This window comes from Sorex fumeus, unplaced genomic scaffold, assembly GCF_029834395.1.
Source record: "Sorex fumeus unplaced genomic scaffold, SorFum_2.1 ptg000050l, whole genome shotgun sequence".
Lineage (NCBI taxonomy): Eukaryota > Metazoa > Chordata > Mammalia > Eulipotyphla > Soricidae > Sorex > Sorex fumeus.
Window position 1 is genome coordinate 13937557 of NW_026606107.1, and position 15757 is coordinate 13953313.

The window sequence follows — 15757 nt, forward strand, 5'->3', positions numbered from 1 at the left end:
AGAGTGCCAAACAACATAAATCAATAAAAAACAAGAAATTCCAAAGTCAAAATTGAAAGAATCAACTTGAGAGACAGAGTACTTAAAGTGACAAGAGAGAAACAAGGCCAAAAACACAAGGGAAATAACACAAAATCAACACCAGAGTTCCCAAATTAATCTCACAAGCAAGAAGGAAAATGGTGATACATTCAATGTATTGAAAGAAAAGAATATTCAACCAAGAGTACTCTATCTCATATCTGCGAGGGATAAAAAACATTTAGAGACAAAGAACAAATTAAGGCATTGGTGGCAACAAAACAGTTTTGCAATAATTACTGAAAAGTCTATGAAATATAAGTGTTAAACTGAAAGAAGAATAATAATCCTCAAAGAAAAATAGCAACAAATTTCTTAACATCAATAATCTCCCTATTCATGAAGGGCTGAACTTTCCTATAAAATGGAACAGAGAAGCTACATGGATCAGGAAACTTTTATTGCTAATGAGAAACAAACTTGAGTTTGCATAATAAACGCTACAGGTGAAATGATGGAAAGCAATCCAAAACAATAAAATGACAGATTTGTTTTTTGGCTTTTTGGATCACACCTGGCGATGCACAGGGGTTGCTCCTAGCTCTGCACTCAGGAATTACTCCTGGCGGTAGCTCAGGGGACCATAAGGGATGCTGGGAATCGAACCCATGTCAGCCGCATGCAAGGCAAATACCCTACCAGCTGTGCTATCACTCCAGCCCCCAAAATGACAGATTTTTTTTTCCCCCTTTATTTTATTTTATTTTTTTTTAAAGTTGTAGATTTACAATTTTTTGTGCTTTGGTTTCAATTATACAATGATCAGATACCCATCCCTCCACCAGTGCCCATTTTCCACCACCATGGATAATATCCCTCCCACCCCCATCCCCCCATCCCCCCGTCTCTGTGGCAGGGCAATCCCCTGTGTTCTCTCTCTCCTTTTGGGTGTTGTGGTCTGCAAAAGAGGCATTGAGTGGCAAACATGTTCAGTCCATAGTCTACTTTCGACATGCATCTCCCCTCCTGGGAGGATCCTCCAAACATCCTTTATTTGGTGCTCCCTTCTCTATCTGAATAGCCCTTTCCTCTAGGATACCCGGCTGGCCTCTAAGTTATGGAGTAATCCTCCTGGTGCTGATCTCAGCTATTCTTGGGTATTAATCTCATACTTTGTTACTTTATATCCCCCAGATGAATGCAATCTTTCTATGTCTTTCCCTCTCTTTCTGACTCATTTCGCTTAGCATGATACTTTCCATATTGTACCACTTGTATGTAAATTTCATGACTTCATCTTTTCTAAGAGCTACATAGTACTCCATTGTGTAGATGTACCAAAGTTTCTTTAACCAGTCATCTGTTCTTGGGCATTCAGGTTTCTTCCAGTTTCTGGCTATTGTAAAGAGGGCTGCAATGAACAAACAAGTGCAGATGTCACTTCGACTATACATTTTTGCCTCTCTGGGATATATTCCCAGGAGTGGTATTGCTGGGTCAAATGGGAGCTCAATTTCTAATTTTGTGAGAATCGTCCATACTGTTTTCCAGAAGGGCTGAACCAGTGCACATTCCCACCAACAGTGAAGGAGTGTCCCTTTCTCGCCACATCCACGCCAGCATCGGTTGCTTTTGTTCTTTTGAATGTGGGCCAGTCTCTGAGGTGTGAGATGGTATCTCATTGTGGTTTTGATCTGCATCTCCCTGATGATTAATGATGTAGAGCATTTTCTCATGTGCTTTTTTGCCATTCGGATTTCTTCTTTGAGAAAGTTTCTGTTCATTTCATTGCCCCATTTTTGGATGGGGTTGGATGTTTTCTTCTTGTGGAGTTTAACCAGTATTTTGTATATCCTGGATATCAACCCCTTGTCAGATGTGTATTCGGTGAATATCCTTTCCCATTCTATAGACTGTCTTTGTACTTTGGTCACTGTTTCTTTGGAGGTGCAGAAGCTTCTTAGTTTAAGATAGTCCCATTTATCTATCTCTGTTTTCACTTGCTCGGCCAGTGGCGTGGCATCTTTGAAGATACCATTAGCTTCAATGTCATGGAGGGTTTTGCCAACTTTATCTTCAATGTACCTTATGGTTTCTGGTCTGATGTTGAGGTCTTTAATCCATTTTGATCTTACTTTTGTACATGGTGTTAGGCAGAGTTCTGAGCCTATTTTTTTGCATGTAGCCGTCCAGTGATGCCAACACAATTTATTAAAGAGGCTTTCCTTACTCCACTTCACATTACTTGCACCTTTATCAAAGATTAGATGAGCATATGATTGAGGAGAGATGTCAGTGTATTCAACCCTGTTCCATTGGTCTGCAGTTCTGCCTTTGTTCCAGTACCATGCTGTTTTAATTATTACTGCTTTGTAGTACAGTTTGAAGTTCGGGAGGTTGATTCCTCCCATTTTCTTTTTCCCAAGAATTGCTTTAGCTATTCGTGGGGGCTTATTGTTCCATATAAATTTCAAGAGTGTTTGCTCCATTTCTTTGAAGAATGTCATGGGTATCCTTATAGGGATTGCATTGAATTTATACAATGCTTTCGGTAGTATTGCCATTTTGACAATGTTAAGTCTCCCGAGCCATGAGCAGGGGATATCTTTCCATTTCCTCATGTCCTCCAAAATGACAGATTTTAAAAAGCAGTAATTATCATATTTGTATTGGATAAAAGAGCATTCAAGCTAAAGAAATTACTAAGAAAAGATGATTTCCACATTACTCTCTCTCTACTTTGATTACATTCAATATTTCTACACAGACCCAAAAATATTTGGGATTTTACCCCTACATTCGGATCTGCTGAAAAGGCAACAGTAGACAATTTGTCTTCTATTGCTGGTTATGAATAGCATATGGTGTCACGGAGTTGCAGTGGTGGCCACTGCACGATTTTGAAATTCCAAAATTTTAAAAATTAAATCTGGAGGGATTTCTGCCAAAACCTGCTGGGTTTTGAGGTTTGTTCCTGAGTCTCTAGGATCATGGCTGTTAAGCAGCTTGATCAGGAGCCAGAGAGGTCAGTCATGGGTGGCAACTTGGGGTCTCGTTGGAGCGGGGAGGAAAGGGCTGGCTCCACCCACATCCCGTGAGGCCCCACCTGTCTCGTCACTGAGGGCCCAAACCTGATTGTTGAATGGCATCTGGAGGGTGGTGGCCACCAAGCCCACAAGGGGGAGCAGGTGGAAGGGCATCACCCTTTCCCCTCTGGGGTGGCCCGGCAACAGTTACCTATTGCAGGGTCCAGATGCATTTTTGTCAAAAGTCGCTGGGTTTTTAGATTTGTTTCTGAGTCTCTGGGATCATGGACGTTAAGCAGCTTGATCAGGAGCCGTTTCATGGGCGGCAACTCGAGGTTTCGTTGGAACGGGGAAGAAAGGGCCGGCTCCACCTCCATTCCATGAGGCCCCGAGTGTCTCATCACTACGGGCCGAAACCTGACTGTCAAGTGGCCTCTGGAGGATGGTGGCCACCGGGCCGCCAGGGAGAATGGGCCAAGGCACGAAATCTAGTACTACCTGGGGTGGCCAGGCGCCGGTAATCTACTGCAGGGACCAGAACTATTTCTCCCAAAAGCCACTGGGTTCCGAGATTTGTTTCTGAGTCTCTGTGACCCTGGCCATTAAACAGCTTGATCAGGAGCCAGAAAGTCCATTTGTTGGTGGCGACTCGGGGTCTCTTTGTAGTGGGGAGGAAAGGGCTGGCTCCACCCCCATCACATGAGTTCCCGCATGTCTCATCACTGCGGGCCCAAAACTGACTGTCCAATGGCCTCTGGAGGATGGCGGCCACTGAGCCGCCTAGGGTGAGCAGGCAGAGGGACAGCACCCTTTCCCCCATGGGCTGGCACGGTGACAGTAACCTACTGTGGGGTCCAGACGCATTTCTGCCAAAAGCCGCTAGGTTTTGAGATTTGTTTCTCAGACTCTGGGATCATGGTATTTAAGCAGCTGGATCAGGAGCCAGAGAGGCTGTTTGTGGGCAGTGACTCGGGGTCTTTTGGGGATGAGGAGAAAAGGGCCGGCTCCATCCCCATCCCATGAGGCCCCACGTATCTCATCACTGCGGGCCCAAACCTGACTGTCCAGTGGTCTCTGGAGGTTGGCGGCCACCGGGCCGCCAGGGTGAATAGGCCAAGGCAAGAAACCTATTCCCACCTGGGGTGGCCCGGCGCCGGTAACCAACTGCAGGGACCGACATTTCTGCCAAAAGTCGCTGGGTTCTGAGATTTGTTTCTGAGTCTCTGGGATCATGGATGTTAAGCAGCTTGATCAGGAGCCAGAGAACTGTTAATGGGCGGTAATTCGGGGTCTCATTGGGATGGGGAGGAAAGGGCTGGCTCCACCCCCACCCCGTGAGGCCCTGTGTGTCTCTTCACTACGGGACAAAACCTGACCAGTGGTCTCTGGAGGTTGGCAGCCACCGGGTCACCAGGGGGAATAGGCCAAGGCATGAAATCTATTCCCACCTGGGGTGGCCCGCCACCCACAAACTACTGCAGGGACCAGACGCATTTTTGCCAAAAGCCACTAGGTTCCAAGATTTGTTTCTGAGTCTCTGGGATCATGGCAATTAAACAGCTTGATCAGGAGCCAGAGAGGATGTTTGTGGGGGGCGACTCGGGGGTCTTGATGGGGTGGGGAGGAAAGAGCCGGCTCCACCCCCATATTGTGAGGCTCCGCGTTTCTCATCACTGAGGGCCCAAACCTGATTGTCCAATGGCTTCTGGAGGATGGTGGCCACCGAGCCGCCAAGAGGAAGCAGGCCGAGGGACAACACCCTTCCCCCCTGGGGTGGTGCAGCACTGGTAACTCATTGAGGGGACTGAATTCATCTCTGCTAAAAGCCACTGGGTTTCGAGATTTGTCTCTGAGTCTCTGCGATCATGGCCATTTAGTAGTTCAATCAGGAACCAGTGAGGTCTTGCCTCCAATTATATAGCTGAGCTGGAGGTGGTGTGTGGGGATGTCTCCCACATACCTAACTTTTGGCCATTTACTTTCTTGGTAAACTTTGCCCCAAGTTTTTGGAGTCTGGCCAAAGGCACAGCAACAATTTTGTGGTATCTGGAAGTCTGAAGGTGCCATCAGGCTGCTGATGCACTTGCCTCACAGGTACAGATCGGCCTTCTGGCGGCACCATACCCCCAGAACATGATTATTTCTAAAAAAAAAAAAAACCACAACTAACAACAGAGCTTACATGTTAGCTATAAATTCCACTTGTTGGCATTTACCCTAAGGGTCTAAAAACTCTATTTGGAAAATACATTTTTGCTCCCAAATTCATTGCAGCACTATTCACAATAGTCAAGATCTGAGTACAATCTAAGGGCCAAGAACTGGATAATTTACCATTACTCTGATGAAAGTGGAGGGGATAATGCTGAGTGGAGTTTTACCAAAACTGGATAGCCACATAAAAAAAAAGAGGCCAGATCCCTATTACCAAACCATATACAAAAAAGGGGGTGGGGGGCTGGAGCAATAGTACAGCAGTAGGACATCGTTTGCTTTGTTCACAGCCAGCCTGGTTGAGCCGGGTTTGATTCCTCCGCCCCTCTCGGAGAGTCCAGCAAGCTACCTAGAGATACCGAGACAGAGAGTATCTCATCCGCACGGCAAAGCCTGGGAAGCTACCCATGACGTATTCAATACCTGTGACATATTCAATATGCCAAATCAGTAACAACAAGTCTCAAAATGAAGATGTTACTGGGCCCACTCGAGCAAATCAATGAACAACGGGAGTACAGTGCTACAGTGCGACAATAATAACTACAGCAACACATTCTGATTTGGGGGGCTGCACTCAACTGTGCTCAAGGCCTGCTCCTGACTCTGTACTTAGAGATCATTCCTGGTGAACCTAGGCTCACATCTAACCAAAAGGTCGGTTGTTCGTGCCTACCCAGGCACAAAGTGTCGGTGCTGCACTACACGTGTATTCGGTGGCTGAGAGCCGCCTCCCCATCCTCCCCAGGCCTCCTCAGAGAAACAAAGAGTCGGGACCACAAATTGATGGTGGAAATGGTCCATTTAATGCAAGGCTGCTAGCGTACTCAAAGAACATCTGAAGGGGTTTGAGGTATAGGACTGCACATATATGCGATTGATCATTTACAGAGGTAAAACATTTCAGCAGAGGCAATTCTCTTGGGAAGATTAACTCAAGAATACACTCTATCTCCCAAGGACTTCTATATTGCTTTCCTCTTTCCCTTAAGTTGTACATATTAAACAATTATGTTTACTTCTTATTAATACTTGCAGTTATTTGGATAAACACAATAAGAGCTACAGATTCCAAAACAGTTCTCTGGGCTGAGAGCAAGCAAGGCTTTTACCATAAATCCCAGACTTAGTCCTCTGGGCAGTTAAACATACAGCTGAGACTAATTTCTTAATGACATCTCTAGGGTCTTTTGGGAAGAGGAAGATAATTATCCTCCCTTCTGACTGAGTGCCAGCAGCATCTATGCCTGAACTCTGCCATCTCCTAAGTGCCACTTCGAGGCATTGCTTGCTCATTCAACCTTCCAGGCCAACATCCACTCTTTGCTCCCATAATTCCTTTAGCAGTTGCTTGTACTCTGAACTGTGCAAGTGCATATGCAACTCTACTAACTGCACCTCACACTATACACTTATACCTCCTGTCACTGAGTGAGTCCTCAGGGCTTTGTGTGTATGTGTGTTCTATCTCTCTCACCTTCCTCTCACTCCCTCTCTCTTCTTTCTCTATAGGGACAGCTAAGGACAGCTTCCCAACATTTAGATCAAGTCTACTGAAGAAGCTGCTCAGTAGGGCTGCTGGAATGCTAGTATTCACCCTCTGCAGGTACTTGTGGTAGATGTGACTAATCTGAACCTCACACCCCAGACACTGCCCAGGGAGACCAAAGTGAGTACAATAGGAAGTCCATAGCAGTATCTTTGGAAGTCAGTACCTCCCTCACTTCCTGCTTCTTCCATGAACATGATTTGAAGTACCCTAGGAGACCTATATCTTTTGGGGAACTGGATAAATCACCTATGACTTGACCTATATCATATATATACACATTGGTACAAATATAAATTAGTATAGCAATTATGAAAAACTATGGATGTTTCTCAAAAAAGTTGATACAGGACTCACGTTTCTTAGGATATATACAAAGGATATAAAACCTGGATCTTAAAGTGGCTATCTTCACTGCAGACTTAGTCACAAAAGCCAACATAAGAGAAACATAGTGTCCCTCAATATACTAATAAAACACGTGGTGTATGTACATAATAATTCATAATATGAATAGCATGATATATAATATATTAGTATACTAGCAATACGAGTACTATAAATTTAGGGATTATGTTATATATGTTTTATGATCACATTTGCATCATATTTACATTATATAATATTCACAAACTTTTAATTACCTGCTCTGGTTTCACTAGCTGCATTTTTAGTTCATCTTCTTTAGCTGCATATACAACTATAGATGTGCATATCAGACTTGCAGGTATGGTTGTCAGCTTTCCCATCTAGAAAAACATTTATCAAAAAGACAGTATAAATTGGGGGCTTCTGATAAACACTGTGCGCTTTATTTGATTATAGTAAACATTCCAAATGACTCCATGTACTCAAAATTCTCGTGATAGATGGTAAAGTATTACTTATTATTTGAAGCAAAACAATTTTGTTCTGGGACTATTGGGGGGGAGCAAACAATAAATTCAATAAAAATGAGAAAAACCTGAACCAATCTCGCAAAGGGGCTATACAGAATATTCTCCACTTCCCCTTGTTCTACAGTTCTTTGCATATATAAAAGTTTATTCCAGGAATTGTCATAAAAAATTTGAATTTTTGGCAGTCTTCTCTCAAGTTCTTATCACAACTTTTTGCTCCTCTTGAATCTGGGTAGTGCCAGTTAATTTAATCAGGCCTCAGTTTCAAAAGATCCTTTTTAGCAATGATAATTAACTACTTCAAATGGAATAAAGCAATATGATAATTAACAGGAAGAAGTGAATCGAAACTATGAGAAATAAAATGAGATACATAATAGTAGTCACTCGGTATATAAATATTAACTGAGCAACTACTGTATGTCTGATCCTAATCTCAGTATTGGGATACATTAGGGATCAAAACAAATTCTTGCTCTCGCATAGCTAATAATATTCTAGTGGAGCAGAGACAGGCAATAAATACATTAAATAAGTTATATGGCACAGCTGGTCCTTCAACAACATGGGTCTAAACAACTGGAGCTGACTTACTTGTTTATTTCTTTTAAATATCTTTGTTTCATTTCAAAGATGGATGTACTTGTAGTAACCATAAAGTGTATGGTACCATATACATATATATCTATTAATATATTCTTAGTATATATGTATTTCCATCAATGTTTTCTTAGTAATATTTTCCTTTATAACAATTTTATTAAAGTACCATGATTTACAAACTTACTCAAATTAAGTTTTAGACATACAATATTGAAACCCAGATCCCGCCATCAGTGTCAACAGCTTACTCTATTATAAGAGTACAATACATAGTATATGTAACATGCATGTGAAGTAACGGGCCATATAATCATCAAGGCTTCTGATTAATAACAAACTTAGTAAGTGATTAAGTTTCTGAAGACTCAAAAGTTATATACAGATTTTTGACTGTCCAGGGCTAGCACCTATAACTTTCATTGCAAGAGGTTGAAGAGAAATTGACAAATTTCTCTCATATGAAGAAATGTAGTACCAACCTCAAATTCCCGTTTCATCACATGTGTTCCATGCCTTCCACCTGCATCACCCAATAATCTGCGTCTTGGACTCTAAAAGATCCTGAGTCAACCAGTGGGCTGCACCGACTGGACCCTGCCTCTTTGCCTGTGCAGGTTGAATCATTTCTTAGGGTTTCCAGAATCAAATCATTTATTTCACTTCAACTTTTATTAGCATCGTGACTCTGGGCAATTTACTTGGCTTCTTCAAATCTTTTATTTTCATCTGTAAATGATAATTATAATTATCTACTACATAAAGCTGTCTTGAGAATTAAGTAAAATGTCTAAACATAGGACTGGAGTGATAGCACAGCGGTAGGGCATTTGCCTTGCACGCAGCCAGCCTGGCCGAACCGGGTTCGATTCCTCCGCCCCTCTTGGAGAGCCTGGCAAGTTACCAAGAGTATTCAATATGCCAAACACAGTAACAAGAAGTCTCACAATGGAGATGTTACTGGGCCCGTTCGAGCAAATCGATGAACAACGGGAGGGCAGTCTAAACATGGACATGGCAAGTACTGTGGTAACTGCCAATGTTAAAATGAAATATAACAAACATTCAACTCTCTTCTACCTTAGGATTCAGAGAAATCCTATTATCATGGTTTGCTTTTTACCACTGACCATTTCTTCTGACTCTGCATCTCCTCTATAAAGTCTTTCTATATTCTCTCACAACAGTTATGAGCCCTCTCTTTTGAACCCTCAAGACTACTTCTTCCTACTCTTTAAAGCAAAGCATTCCCATACTACAAATCAGTTATTTGTGTTATATAGTATAAACTCAACTACTTAAGTTAATCTCTTTATTCTTCATTACCTGACGCTAACTTACTAAATGTAGAATTTATTGAGTACATAAGTCAGACCTGTGGCTAGGTTCTAAAGATTTAAAAATTAATGTTAAGTATTGTCATTAAAGTAGCTTAAAGTTAAGGACTACAGAAAAAAAATTGCCCTCTATTATTAAAATAAGAGTGGAGAGGCCAAGGACACTCTTATTACAGAAGAATTGTATGCTTAGCAAATTGGGAGAATATAAACATACCTGATAAAGGGATGAACTACGAGCAGGAACGGAGAGTGGGAAAAGGGAACACAGAACTCAGAGGAAGAGCAAGGAAAAAAAGGCTTGAAGTCCAACAGTTGTTGGGGTTTTGGAGAGATAAGAGATGGAGCTGAGAGGATAAAGCAAATCAAATGTTCTAACCATGAGGGTCTGACAGACCCCAGAGATCAGGATGGAGTGCTGCAACTGTTTTAAGCAAGGGAGGGTATAGCTAGATTTGCATTTTTACAGAAACACTGGGGAACCAAGGGAAAACCGGCAAAAACGATTGCATAAAAATAAAGCCAGAGGCAGTTCAGTAAGAAGGGTGTTGGTGGACCAGAGCAATAGTAGAGCAGGTAGAGTGCTTGTCTTGCACACTGCCAACCAGGATTCAATACCTGGCACCCCATAAAGTCCCCCCACCCCACCGAGGACCTTTCCATCCCTGAGCAGCAGGATGTGGCCTAAACACACAAAAAAAGAAAGGATGGTGTTGGTAATTCAAATAAAGCACGAGAGCCAGAACTTGCTGAAACAAAGTGAGAAGCATGAATTGAGACTAATACTGAGACAATCTAAACATTGGCTGAACATTGTTTTGTGGATACAATGCTACTACTTTGTGATTCTTTTAAAACAAAACATTATTTGCAATACAAGGGGTACTATCTGGTTTTAAAGCTTTTGTAAACAAGGCTTCACAAATGTTTACCCAAATTTCGCTGTTCGACATTATTCACAATTCTATCCATTGCTAGTCTATCAGAGCATTTTAGACCCAATACATCCATATCTGACGTGGGTAGACTATTGTTACTGAAATCTACTTGGGGAACATCAGCGAGCAGCCACACAAGTCACCTCCGGTACATACTGACTACTAAATGAAAGCGTTTTTCTTCATTCCAGAATTTAGAAGACACTGACATTTTTACTCCAACTCAAGAGTCTCTCTGCCGCGAAAACAAACAGGAGAACTGCGGTGAGACTCTGCAACGTCGCTTTCAAGGTCTATTCCACAACAAATAAAGTTTGGACAAAGTCCTTCGAAGGGTCGCAAGGCTCCACCCTGGAGGATTCCTTTTTCCTCCTTTCAGATCCAGACCCAAATAATTGCTGACGGACTGGCCGGCGGCCATTTTTATAATTATGTCCCAGTTTTTACTGGATTACTATAGAGACAGCCCCCTGCCGGGGATCGGGAAAGAGCGGTTTTCAATGAAAGGCTTACAAGACAGCTCATTGCCGGGGATCAGGAATAGCAGCGTCCCAGGCAGAGGAAACTCTACAAGCGAGAGGCAGGTGTCTGGTGGCTCCTACCGTCCAAGATTCCCCGACCTTGCCGGTTCTCTCGCAATCGCACTGCTCCGCTACTTACCGCTTAGTGCGAGGCTCCCATCTGACGCTAAGGGGAGCCTTTCTAGAGCTAGCAGGATGCTACCAGCTCTCAAAGAAAGTGGGCGAGGTTGGTTTGTTTTTACGTACCTTCGCAACCGCCATATCTGCGATCGCCTCCTTGCAAAGGTCCTTACAGGGAGCGGGGAGGGACAAAACAGCTCTACCCAGATCTCTTTGCTGGTCACCGGATCACGCCCATAGTCCGCCTGCTCCAGCTCCCGCCTCTTCGCCTTCTGGCTCCGGTGGCGCTTTGTCTTTGGATACGGCCCTCCTAGGTTTGTTGGATCCCTGTTACCCCGTGCCCCCAAAGGAGTGTTTCCTTAAGTCAGAGCCGGAAATAAGCCCTGAGCACCACCGGGTGTGGCCCCCAAACCAAAACAACTGGTCATGGCTCCCATTTTGAGATTTATTTTTATATAAACTAGTCAATATACGTGATACAGGTAATAATAACAATTAAAAATCCTGCGACCCGCCAAACAGCAATTGCAACCAGGAGAAAGTTCTCGATGACTATATTAAAGGAAGAAAGGGAACTTTAAAAAAAGGGTTTTGGAAGACAACTGACTAAACTGTGGTAGCTTCCCAAATTGGCACTAGGACCGAGAAGAACCCGGACAAGGAGCAGGTGAGCTAAAGTACTAGCAGGGACTAGCGACAGGAGCCGGGTAGAACTATTTTGTCCCTCCGCGCGCTCTGTACGAACGTTTGGGCGGAGAAAATAGCGGATGTGGCGGCAGCGAAGGTACGTGAAGGCAAGCAAACCTTGTTTAGGTTCTTTGGGCGCAGATGTAGTGTCTAGTGACACTACAAAGGCTCCTTTTAGCTTCGAAGCAAACAGGAGGTAGTTTCGTAGTGGGATAGCGAGAGAACTGGCAAGATCGGGGAATACTGAACTAACGCTTTTAGAGTTTCCCCCGCCCGGGAAGTTGCTCTTTCCCAATCCCCAGCAAGGAGCTGACTGTCTTGCTCGTCCCCCAGTGCCAACTGGCAAACAGCTGCCTAAAAATGGCGTTGGCCTGGCGAGGATCGTCAGCAGTCAACTGGGTCTTGATCTGAAAGAACAAAAGAAACCTGAGCGCTAATCTTGGGGGCTACAGGGCGGGTCCTTGCGATGCTTTTTTAGGACATTTTCCAAGCTTTAGCTGGAGTAAAGTAGACCAGGAAAGAGACGTCCCAGAGTCTTTCCGCGGTTCTCCTGTTTGTATTCGCTGCGGAGACACACTTGGGCTTGATTAAAAATGTCAGTATCGGGCCTGGAGCAATAACACAGCGGGTAGGGCGTTTGCCTTGCACGCGGCCAACCCGGGTTCAATTCCCGGCATCCCATATGGTCGCCTGAGCACCGCCAGGGGTAATTCCTGAGCGCGTAGCCAGGAGTAACCCCTGTGCATTGCCGGGTATGACCCAAAAAGAAAAAAAAAAGTCAGTATCTTCTGGATTCTGTAATGAAAGGGAAAAAAAGGGTTCCTTTAGGGGTCAGTGTGTACCGGAACTGGCTTAGCTGATGTTCCCTAACTAGATTTCAATAACCATGGTCTAAAAATGTCAAATATATGCCAAAAGTCTATATTTTAGACTTTTGAGTCTAAAATGCCCTGCTAGGCTAGCAGTAGAAAAAAAAATGTGAATGATGTAGTTCACCCAAATTCGGATTTTTGGTAAACATTTTTGAAGCATTTATTTACAAAAGCTTTAAATCCTAATAAGGACCCCTCAGTAACAATATTGTACTATCACAAATACAGAAAGTACCAGAGAAATAAACCAATGTTCAGCCGATGTTTCGATTTTTTTTGCCTGCTTTACTTTGGACCCCCAAAGTGTTTATATTAAAGTGCAAATCCATGCCCTTCCCTGCTTAAAACATTTTTGGCACTTCCTCCTGTTGTCTGGGATCAGGTCAGACTCCTATGGCAATAAACGCTTGATTTACATAGACTTTTCAGCTTCATTTTCTGTCTCTCAGAAGCCCTCCTAACAACTGTTTGACTCCAAGCCTTTTCCCCTGCTCAGAAAACTCAGAACAATAGAATTGAGAGCGCATAGATAAACCTTCACGTATATGGGCAGTCATTTTATAAAATAGAAAAGACTTTTTAGTATATAGTGCTTGGGTAATTGGGTTTAAGTACAGCTGGTGTGGCCCAAAAACACACAAAAAGTTGAAATTTGACCACTAACACCATGCACACAAAATAGTTCAAAAAGGATTCAAGGCATAGATTTTAGAAACAAATCCATAAAATACATCTGAGAAAATATAGTCACAACACTCCATGAAATTGATTGTCTTCAGTGGTACCCTTGTGGCTTGTTTTCAAGAGACAGATAGCACTCCCCAAATTCAACAATTCCAAAAACACATCTCTATTAAAAAATGGGGAGTATTGCTAAATTGACACTCCTCCAAAGGGGACACACAGATGGCTATGGCCAACAGACACAGAAACAAGGAGATGTTGTATATCATGGATTATTCCAATCAGTGACAATGATCCATCAATTTATGCTACTGAGAATGAGAATGGCCTATATCAAGAAGATGAGAAAAAAGTACTGGTGGGGATTTGGTGACACTAACCCTCAGCTATTGGCAGCGGAATTGAAAATTGGCTCAGCCTCTGGAAAATGCTGTTCCACTCCTAGGTATATATCTCAGGAACACAAAGGAATTAATTTGAGATGATATATGCACACCTATGTTCATTGCAGTGTTATTTATAATAGTCAAGATCTGGAAGCAACCCAAGTGGCCAACAACAGATAAGTAGAGGTACATACACCTTGTGTTAGTAAATTCTTGTTTCATCTATTACTCACCCCTGATTTATTATGAAGCAAATTCAAGACATACCTTATCTGTCAAAAGCTAGAATACCTTAAAATTACTATACAGAAATAATAATTCCTTAATATTAAATATCTAGTCAGTGTTAAAAATAAGCCCGAGTGTCCCATTATTTTTTAAAATTTCTTTTTATACTGGCTCCAAACAGTGCCCATATATTGAGTATATTGATTTAAGTTTCTCTCCCTCCACCTCTTGCCTTTATTTCTTTGTTTTGGGGTTACACCCAATGGTGCTCAAGAGTTCTTCCCTGCTCCATGAGCAGGACTCACTTCTGATGGGACCGGAGAATCATATGGTATGCCAGATATCAAACCTAGGTCAGTGCCATGCAAAGCTAGCTCCCTATCCACTGTAGAGTCCTTAGAAGAATCTGGCTTTACAAGTCACGGGGTCTGATTTGGGCGTATAGTGATTAACAGATAGGGCAAGCAGAGCACAAAGGAGAATTTAAAGATAAAAACAGAGGAATGGGAGTGCCTGGGGTGCACTGTGATGGATATAACTCAATAAACCTGAACTCCTTGCAGCAAGGGAGAAAGGACAAACCAACATTATCCAATAAAAGAGTATAAATGTTTATTATGTTTTAATGCTTCAGTGTTACCATATCAGACTTACCACTCAAGTGCCAATGATCCCTTACCACAATTTTATTGATCCCTTTCACCCTCTTTGAACTGATGTTGGTGGGCCTCACGGGTCCTGTGTGAGGCAGGGAGGAGAGACAGTCACTTTTCCTGATCCACCTTTGCCACCCCGAGACCCTGCTGGGTAAACTACGACTGATAAATCTGTGTTGAGACCCTCCTTGGCAGGGGCCAAAGCCTCAGCAGTCTGACCAGTTGGCCATCAGAGTGAGGCTGTACACACATACCAGCATTAGATAGGAAAATACAACATCTTAAGAGGGGAGACTTAGGAGACACATGTGTGAGGGCGACATATATGCTCGGCCATGTGGGCGCAAATTGCACTTGGACTCGGGCAGCATATGCTTGAACTCATTTTGTTCAAGGTGGCTTTTATAGGGTTTTTCCAAGCCACCCCCACATGGGGCTTTCTAGTTAGATAAGAGTCCTTTGCTAGGTTGTTGTTAAGTGGGTAAAGTTGGAAGTGGTCTTTTTTGAAACTCTTTTTCTTGACCTTTGTTCCTGCTGGATCTTCTCTCAGAGGGTGGATCCAGCCTTCTCTGGACTGGGATAGCTGAGAGTTAATCAGATTAAAGGAAGGAATTGAGGGTTCTTGAATAATTTCCTTCAGGCCCTTTCTGTAAGAAGGGGTCCAGTCTCCTCAGGGTGGGCTGCTTGAGAAGCTCTTATCAGGTCTTGCTTTCTGTATCCACACAGTGAGTCAGATTTAGGACTGGTGGCTTTATTTATTCTCAGAAATTTCATTGTCATGATCTGAGGGGCCCCTTCCTTGGTTTACCTGCCTACGTCACAACCACCTGGTGACATCAGTTCTGTCTTCAGAGACTAATGATTTGTTTTCACTGGACATTGTCTCTTCCACTGCTATATATACCAAGTATGAAAAGATCATCTCGTACTTGTCATGAGTCCCTCCAATCTCATCTGTGTGTAACACATGGCATAATTACAGATAATCTAATTCAGGAAAAAATTACCTAAAATAACAT

The 15757-nt window shown here is 43.0% G+C and overlaps 1 protein-coding gene across 3 annotated transcripts in view; it reads right to left on the bottom strand.

Moving 5' to 3' along the window:
• The window catches only part of APOOL (apolipoprotein O like), a 73689-nt gene extending 62219 nt beyond the window's left edge, over positions 1 to 11470 (bottom strand). Inside the window, exons 1-2 of one of the 3 annotated variants that reach the window (XM_056124155.1) lie at positions 11352 to 11470; positions 7455 to 7559 (exon numbers count right to left, since the gene is read on the bottom strand). In XM_056124155.1, coding sequence (XP_055980130.1) covers positions 7455 to 7559; positions 11352 to 11366 — 120 coding nt within the window. In that variant the 5' untranslated portion in view covers positions 11367 to 11470. Of the gene's footprint in view, positions 1 to 7454; positions 7560 to 11244; positions 11266 to 11351 lie in introns of those variants that run through there. The other 2 variants (XM_056124157.1, XM_056124156.1) reach the window with 2 other exon arrangements.
• Positions 11471 to 15757: the final 4287 nt, after the last annotated feature.